General features: G+C 37.0%; 1 protein-coding gene across 1 annotated transcript in view; it reads right to left on the bottom strand.

Annotated features, from left to right (window-relative positions):
* Window positions 1-5,378, bottom strand: part of ace (angiotensin I converting enzyme (peptidyl-dipeptidase A) 1) — a 56,419-nt gene extending 51,041 nt beyond the window's left edge. The window contains exons 1-2 of the mRNA XM_056469949.1: window positions 5,324-5,378; window positions 2,597-2,937 (exon numbers count right to left, since the gene is read on the bottom strand). Of these exons, the coding sequence (XP_056325924.1) occupies window positions 2,597-2,937; window positions 5,324-5,378 (396 nt within the window). The remainder of the gene's footprint in view (window positions 1-2,596; window positions 2,938-5,323) is intronic.
* Between the last annotated feature and the right edge of the window lie 8,385 nt (window positions 5,379-13,763).

The raw sequence follows: 13,763 nt of genomic DNA, 5'->3' as shown, positions 1-13,763 counted from the left end.
GTTTAACTCCCACTCTAATCAAACACACCTGCTTATAGATTTCTAGTGATCTTGAAGACACTGATTAGCATGTTCAGGTGTGTTTGATTAGTGTTGGAGCTAAACTGTGCAGGACACCGGCCCTCCAGGACCGAGTTTGCCCACCCCTGTACTAAACTAAAGTAATGCAATACACATCGTTTATCAACATTAGATGTAAACTAAAAATGTAAAGTAAAAATCCTGGGTTCCACATAAATGATTTGTGTTGGGGCAACATAAAGGACTTAAGTTCACTTATTAGCTTTCACAAATTTAAGTGGATTGAAGATGAAACAATTAGGTTGCCCCCCCCCCCCCCCCCCCCCCCCCTTGAGGGAATTTACATCTGATTTACTGTAAATTTACAGTTATTCAGCATATATATTAAAGGAGACTTACTGATAACCTGGTTTCAGATTTTTTTCTGGAGCATTTTAGTTTTTCTATTATTGAAATCATGACTCTTTTTATTTTACAGTGTAAGCAATGTTTTTGAGTGTATACAAACACACACACACACCTACAGTCTGATTTTTACTGGAGCATTTTTAGGTTTTTGTCAAAATCATTACCTTTTTTACAGTGTTAGCAATGTTTATGAGTGTAAAGCACACACTCTCACACATGTCTAGAGTCAGATTTTTACTGGAGCATTTTTTGTTTTTTATTTTTAAAATCACGACCATTTTTACAGTGTAAGCAATCTTTCTGAGTGTAAAACACACACACACACACACACACACACACACACGCACACACACACACACACACACACCTACAATCAGATTTTACTGGATAATTTTAGTTTATCATCAAACTCATGACCCTTTTTTACAGTGTAAGCAATCTTTCTGAGTGTAAAACACACACATACACACACACACACATCTTGTGGTATTTATAAGCTTTTTGAGAAATGAGGGCGTCACAAATGTCCTCATATTTCACCTCCTTTTTGTTATACCTGTGTCATACCTATGTCATTATACAGATTTGTGTCCTGATATGTCACAAAAACACACACACACACACACACGTCTAAAGTCATATTTTTACTGTAGCATTTTTGAACGTGTAGCAACAGTACACGTTTACTGGAGCTTTTTTTATTTTTTTGTAAAAATCATTACCCTTTTTTTGTTTTTTTACAGTGCAAGCAATGTTTCTGAGTGGAAAACACACACTCACACACACACACACACACACACACACACACACACACACACACACACACACACACACAGTACACGTTTACTGGAGCTTTTTTGTTGTTTTTTTGTAAAAATCATTACCCTTTTTTTTTACACTGTGTGTGTGTGTGCGCGTGTGTGTGTGTGTGTGTGTGTGTGTTTTACACTCAGAAACATTGCTTACATCTACAATCAGATTTTACTGGATAATTTTAGTTTATCATCAAACTCATGACCCTTTTTTACAGTGTAAGCAATCTTTCTGAGTGTAAAACACACACATACACACACACACACACATCTTGTGGTATTTATAAGCTTTTTGAGAAATGAGGGCGTCACAAATGTCCTCATATTTCACCTCCTTTTTGTTATACCTGTGTCATACCTATGTCATTATACAGATTTGTGTCCTGATATGTCACAAAAACACACACACACACACACACACGTCTAAAGTCATATTTTTACTGTAGCATTTTTGAACGTGTAGCAACAGTACACGTTTACTGGAGCTTTTTTTATTTTTTTGTAAGAATCATTACCCTTTTTTTGTTTTTTTACAGTGTAAGCAATGTTTCTGAGTGGAAAACACACACTCACACACACACACACACACACACACACACACACACACACACACACACACAGTACACGTTTACTGGAGCTTTTTTGTTGTTTTTTTGTAAAAATCATTACCCTTTTTTTTTTACACTGTGTGTGTGTGTGCGTGTGTGTGTGTGTGTGTGTGTGTGTGTGTGTTTTACACTCAGAAACATTGCTTACATCTACAATCAGATTTTACTGGATAATTTTAGTTTATCATCAAACTCATGACCCTTTTTTATAGTGTAAGCAATCTTTCTGAGTGTAAAACACACACATACACACACACACACACTCTTGTGGGATTTATAAGCTTTTTGAGAAATGAGGGCGTCACAAATGTCCTCATATTTCACCTCCTTTTTGTTATACCTGTGTCATACCTATGTCATTATACAGATTTGTGTCCTGATATGTCACAAAAACACACACACACACACACACACACACACGTCTAAAGTCATATTTTTACTGTAGCATTTTTGAACGTGTAGCAACAGTACACGTTTACTGGAGCTTTTTTTATTTTTTTGTAAGAATCATTACCCTTTTTTTGTTTTTTTACAGTGTAAGCAATGTTTCTGAGTGGAAAACACACACTCTCACACACACACACACACACACACACACACACACACACACAGTACACGTTTACTGGAGCTTTTTTGTTGTTGTTGTTTTTTGTAAAAATCATTACCCTTTTTTTTTTTTACACTGTAAGCAATGTTTCTGAGTGTAAAACACACACACACACGCGCACACGCACGCATCTACAATACCTGCAGTTGTGAATTGTAATCAGTCAGGTTGGTGTTGTAGTTCCAGCTGGCCTCTGTGCTGAAGTAAAGCACCTCCTCAGCGGTGGAGTTGTAGTCGCTCACAAACCTCTCGGCCCCTTGTTCAGTGGCAGGATAATCCCCCGGCATCCACTCGGGTTTCAGAGCCGCGCTCCAGCTGATGAGAGTCAGCAGCACCACCGCACGCAGCATAATGGACCGCAGCTGAGACGCCGAGTGCCGGGTTAAAAGTTTCCGAAGGAGCCGTCTGGACACGTTCACTGCTGGATGCTCCTGCTTTCCTATCCGTGTCCTGCTCTCCTTTTCCCTCTGTTCATCAGCCACTGAACGATCACAGACGGCTCTTTTAAGTGTCAGTTTAACCCAGCCCACCCCCTCTCTCTCTCCCTCTCACTCTCTCTCTCAGAGGAGACACACAGTTCCTCTCCTTCTCTCTCACTCTCTCTCTCTCTCTCTCTCTCTCTCTCTCTCTCCTATTTTCTCCAATCCCCTTCCTCTCTCTCTCTTTACCTGTCAGTCTCACAGCTCCTCCTGGACAGCTGATACTTATTGACTGAAAAATCATTCAAGACCGCTGTGAGATCCTCTGAGTCTAATCTGGATTCAGGAGTGTAGTAAAAGGAATAGTTCACCCAAAAATTTTAAATTCATTCAAAGTCATCATTTACTCACTCTTTACTTGTTTCAAAACTTTGACTTATTTCTTCTGTTGAACACAAAAGAAGATATTTTGAAAAATGTTGGAAACCTGTAACCATTCACTTGTCAAAACTGACTTCATTCATTCATTTTGTTTTCGGCTTAGTCCCTTTATTATTCCCGTAAAAGTGACATCGCGTCTTTAGTTTTGCACTCAGACGTGCCTTGCACTTCTCACTACAAGCGTACCGCACCAAAGCCCAAATTAACCGTGCTCTGACCTATTCCAACCGTGCCAGGGCCAACTGAACCGTGCCTGGGCCCGATTCGGAGCACTCACACTTGTCAAACAAACTGGGAAACGCACGCATTGGTTTGGATAACATATATAGCGCATGTCTTTGTGGGGGAAATCAGAGCACCTGGGGAAACCCACACGAACACGGGGAGAACATGCAAATTCCACACAGAAATGCCAACTGGCCCAGCTGGGACTCGAACCTTCTTGCTGTGAGGTGACAGTGCTAACCACTGAGCCACCATGCTGCCTATTCCAAAATGATCAATTTCTATATTCCATTACTGTTAGACTCCCCAGAAAACCCTAAAGCACTATTTATTGAACTTTTATTTTGGCTCTGTCGTTTTTATATAATCACCTTGCAATTACAAGGGTCTATCCTGCGTTCTGATGGATTTTGAGATATTGAGCTTCAAAGTTTTTGCATTCCATATAGCAAACAAAATGTGTAACATTTGTTTTTTTTAAATAAAAAAGTCCTAAAATGTAAACGACTTACAAAAAAAACATCCTATAATTTAAATAAGTTGTCATATAATAAGAATATGTCAATAACTCAATTTTGACAAAAAATGACAGATAGAACCTTTAATTCTAAGGTGACGATATTTGCGTGTAATTTATTATATTTCAAGAGTTCACACTTAGCTGATGATTGATTATAAAGCTTGTTTGGCATGCTGTCCCAGGAGAGAGCCCTGAGTTCATACGATCCTCGAGCCCGGGGCTCCCTCCCGTTTGCAAGGCGAGAGGGGAGTTTGAGCTCAGGTAGATCTCGAGAACTCCCCTGCTGTAGTAGCTAATGAACAGATAGTGGTTGCTCTTAGGAGATAACTACTTACTAGGAGCATGTCTATGGTTACTGATTTGGATTAGTCAGTTAACCTAAGTTGCAGGTTTTTGGATGGTGGGCGGAAACCGGAGAACCCGGGGGAAACCCACGTGAGCACAGGGAGAACATGTAAACTCCACACAGAAACGTTGGCTGGCTTAGTAAGGACTAGAACCAGTGAAGTTGATGTGAGGCAACCATGTGGCAACCATGCCAACCATCTAGGAAAAGAGGAGGAGTAGGGGTGGAAAGGGGGATTCTTCAAAATGAAGATGGCTGTCATATGGAACTTAGGGTATTTATAATGGCTTAGGAATCGTCTGATTGGTGAATCATAAATTTAATAATATGGGGCCGGTTGCAAGCAATCATAAACACGTGATCCTCTAGAAATTAGTTTATAAATAAACTTCACTTAATGCAGATGCAAGCATAGAAAAAGGATTGAACACTCCAGTCAATTAAATTAATGATATTTTTCTAAATAGAGCTTGTCAAATCATCTGGTCAAATTATATTCATATTGTAATATACATCGCAGCAAATCAAAATATCGCAATGTCAGATTTTTCCAATATTGTGCAGCTCTACCTTGTGTTATACTTCCTGCAATAATGAAAATATGCATGACTTGTTTTAGTTTTTTCTCTGAAGACATCAACATTACTGCAGTCTTGTTTTTCTGGTGAACTGAAGAGTTACAAGTATAAAGCACAGCCGGCAAACTTCAGCTCTCCAATCAGTCATTGTTTGGAGAAAAGGGATATATTGCTCTGTGTCCACTAAGGAGGAAAATCTTAAAATGATGCATCAGAGAAACAGTTTAGATGCAGTTTAAACAGCTTCTTCTGCTGCAAACACTCATGATTACATTTGCGATGCTGGATAAAGAGCCTTTTCTTAGAATACAGAATGTCAAGTATTTTAATCTTTATACAAACTGAGACCTGTTCCTGTGGTGCACTATAGCAGAGCCCCATAAGGAGAGTCATCTTGGCAATGAACCATGAAAGTTTGTTCTATCTAGGTTGAAGGGTCAGGGCTTAAATAGTTAAAATGGGTCAGTTAGCACCAGCTTTTAAAGTTGAAAGGAATAATAATTAATAAAATGGAAAATAAAAATGATTAGAATACATTTAGTACATTTTAGTAAATATCATTTCAGTCTTTTACTTCAGTGGTCCCCATCCCCTGTGGATCAATTGGTACTGGGCTGCAGAGGACATCATTATCTATTTTAATTTTATTTGTTATCTGAGTCTGAACGATCTTTTATTTTGAAAAATCTTTTATTTTGAAATATGACCATATTCTCTGTTATATCCCGATCACTTGAGTGGCAAAATGTAACCCACAAGCTAGCAAAATGAGTAAGAAACAGATGTCTTTGCCAAGGGGAAAAGACCCACGAGCTGCCAAGGAATGGATCCCCAAGTGATCATGGCCCACACTCCTTACCAGCAGGTGGCGCTAATACACCTAAAAGTTGTATGCCAACCAACAATAATACTCATAAGAAGAAGAAGAAGAAGAAGAATGTATTCCCAACCCTTTTATCAATAAATCAGGTGAATCTAGCATGCCTGTGCAAGAAGATCAACTGCTGTAAATCGCAAATGACAACCTTGTTCACATATCGTGTCTTTTCCATGTACAAGTTCGTTATTTCCAATAATGGTGCACCTTTTCTTCCAGGTGTACCTAGTTCAAAACATCTCAACTTTACAGAATGGCACGAGCGTACCACGAGAACTGACCGATCAGCTTCATGTTTTGTATGGAATATACACATTTCGGTAGACTAATTATCTCAGACAAACACAGAACACCCAAACACTGCAGTGCTTTTTAATTGTCTCCATTAATAAAACTTGTATCAGAGTTGCAGCAATGTTTTGCAATCTACATACATCGTTACCCCCTGCTAAAAATTGTCATGCGTTGACCCGTTCGCAGTGATAAAGACGTAGGAGACCACTGTGTTACTTCAAAGATGACAGTGTATGAAATTTGTACTTATTAATAGACTTTTTTGAATTTAGTTACACTGAAAAATTTGTACTTGCTGCTTGTACAAACTACTTGTTTAAAATGAGCTGAAACAAAAAATTCTTGAGTTTTTTGGGGCAACTTAATTGTTTTATGTTCAATCCACTTAAAGGTGCAGCATGTAAGTCAGTGGTTGAACTAGGTAATACATTCCTGGATCAAAACACACGCAAGCACAAGTTGCCAGATTGAGGACCAAGAAGCAAGCCTTTAAGGCTGATTCTAAAATAAAAGCAATGACACAAAAAAATATTTTCATATTAAAAGAAGTTTTTGTCCTAACCAATACATTTACTGAAATTTACATTTTAGAAACGGCTTCTATTTCTTGCAGCTGAACCACAGAAAACTGACAATGGCCACCTCAGGTACACCTCATGTGCTTAAATCAGAATAAAATGTTAATAATGTCAGTTTGAATGCCATTTTACAGGACATTTATTGCCATACTACTGAAAGCAGCAGCAGATAGTTCATCTCAGATCTTGAAAATAAAATAAACCATATGAAATTGAACTTTAGAACTTTGACTCAAAACCAACACATATCAGTGATTTAGCATCTACATTTAATATTGTTAAAGTGGTTTAATATGTGTTAATTAGGTTATATACCTTACCATTTTGCTGGAGTGCAGTGAGTGCACTATTCTGTGCTTCTGAATGGCTGTATTTAAATTTCTGTCGTGTTTCGTGTCCTCACGTAGCGTGTTGTTAGTACATGGGGTTACAATTAGGGTTGGGTCGATAGACAATGCCATCGTCCTTCGCTAATAGTCAATAGATGTTGAGCTGAGCTGGCATCGCGATCCTCCACCCCACCCCCTTTCACAAACTCGTTCGCGTAAAATACACACTTATGCCCCGTTTACACTAATACAGCTTCGTTTTAAAATGCCATTTTAGAATGAAAATGATCCACATCCACACTGGTGTTTCCTCTAGCGTTTCTGAAAAGCCCTCCATCCACATAACCAAACACACACACACACACACTGTCATGCGCTCGTCAGAGCTCCAGCTCAGCGGATGCTTTGAGCAGTGCACGTCGAACAGTTTATTAAGGATGTACCGCTGGATCATGTTTCGCTATAGTTGTTAAACGTGATATTTAATTAATGTTGTCTCTATCTAATGACTCTTCGCTTTCCTGAATCTATCAGGTAGCGTGTCACAGCGTCAGTTCACTGCTTCGATCTTTCGCTTTCACGCTTGTACTTTGTCATTTTAGTGAAAACCTCAGATACTGTTGGTTGTGCACCTTTTTACCAAGTTTGTCGACACCATTACAACGGCACGGATCACTCTGCCTGTTCATGCCAGAGTCCCCCGGAAAAAAGTGATTGACGTGGTCATTTCTGTGTTTATTTATGATTTGGTTATGGGTAAAACTAAGACCATGTGGGTCAGGTAGTTGAAACGGTAGGCTACAAATAATTAATCTGTTATGAATTAATTAATTATTCATAAATAATTAATTCACCGCTGCCTATGACGACGATGCCATCGTCCATCGTGATGTTTCACATTAGACATCGTAAGATGCCAAATTGGTGGACATCGCCCTATGCTAGTTACAATGTAACCTGCTCACCTAATGTTTACATTGCTAATTAATAACTACCTCATGTGGAACTCTGAATCTGCATCTCATTTCGGAGTCTGCTACTGTCCACCAAAGGTCACATTTCGGTCACAAGTGCATGCTTTAAGAGCCTTTCTGAATGAATGAATGAAATACGCCGTTTTCCAACAAGGCAACCCAGGGTGCTGAAATATAATTTGCTAAACTAGCATTGGGTGGGTTAAAAAAACCAAAACAAAGGCAGCCGTTCCAGCACGTAACCCACATTTTCAAAGCAGAATATCTGACTTCTGCATTGTTTTCAGATCAACATGTTCACGTAGCATGTTTTTTAAATATCTGCAAACATATTATGCTATTTTTAGGCTTTAGAAGAGTCAAAAGAGTCTGTCGGCTAAGTAAAGTTGAAAAGAGAAATGCAGAAAGTTTGTTATAAACTGTTTGAGTTTAAAAATGTGTGTGTGATTTATTGTTAGTGCCGGATTTGATTGAACTAGCTAGTTCTTTTAATGTGCCCACCTCGAAGAAAACTACTTATTGTGAATAACGATGGTTGCCAACACTGAAAAAAAGTATTCATTTGATTTACTAAATATTTGTGGTAAGTGGATGCAAACAGTTTATATCAGCTGAATTTTAAAAATCAATTGACGTTGAACATTACTAAATTTAATATGTTTGTTTAAATCCAGCCCTTATAAATTGTTTGCAAAAAATTAGCAAAAATATCTTTTTTTTTCAGTGCGTTTCGTATTTCTCAGTATTTAAGCCATCAATGTCACTTTTTCCACATTTGACTACATTTTACAATAATAACGACAGGCTGCGATGTCAAGCAATGATAAGTGATTATACATTTACGAGATGCTTCAGCACAGTCTGAGATTTCATCATGATAATGTGGAAATTACTTCAAATAACCAGTCATACGGTTTCGCGGTCAGGAGGAAGCAGTAGCTCAATTCTCGGTTGCACTGGTTTTGCTATCTCAAGAATAGATCAGTATGAGTGGTGCGGTGAGCATTATCATTTAAAGAGACACATCAAAATGTGTAGCTGTCAACTAATGTGTTTTGACGGTGTTTATTTGCACTCTAAGACATTTGTAGCAAAGCAAGTTATAGACATTCATTAAGATGCTAAAGAATCTTGTGAAAAACACATCTGATTGAATTGGGTTATGGTGTGTATTTAGATGATTATGTATGTAATTATTGGGGAAATTTACTAGCGAATTTGAAGTAGAAATTGTTTTAAAACATTTGTGAATGCTGTAAAATGTGAGCTGCATTTTTAATATATATTTTATACTACAGCTATTGCAAAAGTTGCAGAAACAAGTGGTCTGTCTCATGTTAATACTCTTTCTGACTACAGGAAACTGTCTCTCGGCAGGATGTTGTGGCATTGCAAACCACTGATAACAAGATAACTGTTGCATTTTGCATTATTTCGTCTGTAACAAATGTAGTTTAAACATTACAGAGCATTGCAGTACATACAGGAATCAAAGATTGTGTAGTGCAGTCAGGTGTCAACGTCTAATGTGACTCAGAGAATAGATCTCCTTGTGTAGGTAGGGAATGTTGAGGTGGCATTATCACACATGCAGCTGAGCGCGCTGGAGATTCTGTCCATAATCCTTGAGCAAACAATGTCATCCTCCTGGAATTCATGCGCTGGTTTTTCTCTTTTTTTTGAGAGAGGTTGGCTTAGGGCAGCTTATGGTGTCATGACCATGTCCAAGGTTCTTCACTGACTGAACTAACGACTGTCCGCTCCCAAAAAATCTGCTCCACAAGACCCCAGTTCTGCACTTTTTTTGGTCCAGGAAATCAAAAGCTGTGAAAAATGGAGAACAGCGTGGTCCTTTAGAGAGTCTGAAATATCTTGTGCCAAGGACACTTGGCAAGTTAAACACACAGCAAATAAACACTCACTCCTTTCTGTCAGCTTACACTGATGTGTTTCGTGTTTAACAAAGTTGCCTTTTGAAGGCACTTAAAGTAATATTATGTGGATTTATTCAAACTGCAAAAAAAAAAAAAAGTCATTGAATAGGCTAAATGTACTGCAGCTAGTACTATAAACACTGTACAAACTGGTCAATTGTTATGAAATTAATTAAACCTTAAACTTTTACCTCCTCTTCGAAAGTACGCTCTTAAAAATAAAAGTTCAAAATAAGGGTTTTTGAAGCTAGAGAAGAACCATTTTTGATTCTCTAATGTATTTTGGAACCCTTTACAATATGAAAAATTATCCATAAATTATGTTTTCCATATTTTGTAGACATTTCTTTATGCTTTTGAATTGCATTATAGGACCTTGATCTTTTTTTCAACAAATTCTAACTTTGAAAAGTTAAACAAGTGACTTTTATGAACATTTTTAATAGTTAAAAGGGATTTATTGTCTGGGGTTTGTGTTATATATTACGCTACAAAAACCTTGTAATAAACTACTGCCAGTAAATCTTCTGTTATTTGACAGACTTATTTCTCGATATTATTTCTTACATTATATTATTTAAAACTATTAAAATGTCAAAAAAGTCTGTAAAGTAGAGTTTTCAACATCAATAGTCTGAGATCAACATCCCATAATGGAATTCACAACCGTAAATAAATAGAAATCTCCCTCTCCCCTGTCATAGCAGCAACCCACTTGCGAAAAATACACACTTAGGCCACTTTTACAGTTATACCTCTAAGTTTTAAAATGGCATTTTAGAACGAAAACAATCCACGTCCACACTGGCGTTTTATCTAGCATTTCTAAAAAAATCTCGATCCACACTATACCGCTGAAAACGCACATCACGTGATCTCACACACACACGCACACACTCTGTCATCCGCTGCAGCATATGCTGCAGTCTGCATCTGAGCTTCATCAGTCAGCGGGTGCTTTAATCATAAAACCCCAGAGAGCAGTGCACGTCAGGCAGTTTATCAAGGAAGTACCACTGGATTGTCTCATTAAAGTTATTAAATGTGATTTTTAATTCATCTTGTCTCTATCTAACGACTCTTCAGTCTTTTGAATCTATCAGGTAACGTGTCACAGTGCAGTACACTGCTTCAGTCTTTTGCTTTCACGCTTGTATTTAGTCATTTCAGCAAAAACCTCATACTGTTGGTTGGTTCCTGTTGGTTGAGAACCTTTTTACCAACCAAGTTTGTCAATGCCACTATAACGACACAGATCGCTCTGCCTATGCATGCCAGAGTCTCACGGAAAAAGTGATTGACAGGTGGTAATTTGTGTGTAACTTCTCTTTATTTATTTATGATTTGGTTATGGGGAAAACAAACACCATGCAGGTCAGGTAGTTGAAACAATAGGCTACAAATAATTCTTTTGTTATGAATTAATTAATTATACATAAATAATTACTTCACCACTACCTACAATGACGATGCCATCGTCCATCGTAATGTTTCACATTAGACATTGTACAATGGCAAATGGGTCAACATCAGCCAACCATAGTTCACTCAGCAAGTTTCTTAAATATCTGCAAACATATTATGGTATTTTTATGCTTTAGAACAGTCAAAAACTTTAAAAGCGTTAAACAAACCTTAAAACTATATGTTATTAATTTAAATAGCTACACTGTCTTTTTTCTCAAATGTGAATTACGTTTGTTTTACTGTATCACTCAATTACTTGTTTTGTTTTAAGTTTAAGAAGCAGTAAAAAAAAATTAAGTATTGTTTTCAACATCTCAGTGGTTGTGGTGGTTGGACAAATCTTCTAGGTTTGAAAGTTTTCTTGGTTTATAAACAGCTGCATTTCTGTTGTAGTAAATACCTCACGATGAATGTGCTGAAATGGCCTCTATATTATCAGCATAAATGACTCCTGACATGCTGACAGTGAGTTCTGATAACCGCCGCATTGCTAAACTTCCACCTCTTTGTTTTTATTGACCAAACGCAATTCTGTTAACTCTTAACTGCTGATAAACTATCACATTCAAAGGTAAAGGCTGAGAGTTACATGATAAAGATGATAGCTGACATCCTCATATAACCATTGTATCTCAGCTTCTCTTTATATCTCAGCTTATTATTTAGCAGAAGTATATTATAAATTCATTTATCATGTCACTGAAGGGCTAATCATTGTAGAAGGCCGTCATCATTGTTGATGTACAAATGATGTCTAAATATCTATGTGACGATAGACGAATGACGATAGAACAAAGTGAAAAAGAAAAAAAAATTCTTACAAGTTAAATATAAAATGAACAGAATAAATAGAAAAGAAATATGTGTATTATATATTAACTCTGCTGGTAATTTTGTAAGATTATGAACATGTGTAATAGCTACTGTTAACAATTTCCATAGAATCTAGAGTAACTTAATGGAAACAGTTTACCAGTAACTTACTGTATATTCTGTTACAGCAAAAGTACTGTATTTACATTCACAGCACCGCTTATCTTGCTGTATTTGCAGAATTTTTTGTATGTCTTTAATGTAAAATATACAGAAATTTTTACAATTCAACTTTAAAACTGTCACACAGTAAAATACAGTCTAAATTACAGTTAAATACTGTGTAATTTACAAAATATAACAGTGTATCTCACACAAGTTTTGTCTTCCACAAGTTCCACAAAAAAAAGAACCAAAAAATAAATAAATTTGTTTGCGTTTGTATAATTAAACTGCAAAAATAGATACTTTCCACTGAAAATGACAATTGGTCACAATCACAGTTTTTATTATTTTACCATATGTAGATTTTTAAAAATTAATGGTTTCATGCATTCATTCATTCATTTTCCTTTTGGCTTAGTCCCTTTATTAATCTGGGGTCACCTCAGTGGAATGAACCGCCAATTTATCCAGCAAATGTTTTACACAGCGGATATCCTTTCATCTGCAACCCATCACTGAGAAGCATCCATACACGCTCATTCACACACATACACTATGAAAAATTTAGCTTACCCAATTCACCTATAGCGAATGTTTTAGGGCTTGTGGGGGAAACCGGAGCACCCGGGGGAAACCCAAGCTAACACTGGGAGAACATGCAAACTCCACACAGAAATGCCAAGTGACCCAGCTGAGGCTCGAACCAGTGACCTTCTTGCTATGAGGTGATCGTGCTACCCACTGCGCCACCGTGCAGCCCTCAATGGTTTTGCATTGTCTAAAATTGACTATACACTGTAAAAAAAGATTTTTGGTGTGGTAAAATTGTAATATTAAATGTCAATGATAACTAGAATTTCCTAATTTCCTATGAATTTCCTATGCTTTCTGATCATTGCAAATAATATTAAGAAAATTTGATCAAAAAAATTGTTTGTCTTGTATGGCATACTTGGGAATGCCCACAAAAACATCATATCTGTTTTTGAATTGGTAAAACAAATGAGAAAAAAAATCTTAACTAACTAATAAAACTGACCTAATTTGATAAAAGAAATGTTCTTTTGACCTTAAACTTGATTAATTTAAGTACATTCAAATTTGAAGAGGGCTGCACGGTGGCACAGTGGGTAGCACATCCACCTCACAGCAAGAAGGTCGCTCACTGAAAAAAGTGTTGCATGCAAAACTGTTAAACAAACAAATTAAATTGAGCAATGTTCAACTTAATTTGTTTGTTTAAATTCAGCCCAAATAAATTGTTTACAACCACTTAACGTAAAAAAAATTGAGTAAATCCAAGGAATCATCTTTGAATAATTTTTTTCAGTGCTGGTTAAATTGTCC

Source organism: Danio aesculapii, chromosome 12 (assembly GCF_903798145.1).
Source record: "Danio aesculapii chromosome 12, fDanAes4.1, whole genome shotgun sequence".
Lineage (NCBI taxonomy): Eukaryota > Metazoa > Chordata > Actinopteri > Cypriniformes > Danionidae > Danio > Danio aesculapii.
This window is presented reverse-complemented; position numbering and strand designations above follow the sequence as displayed.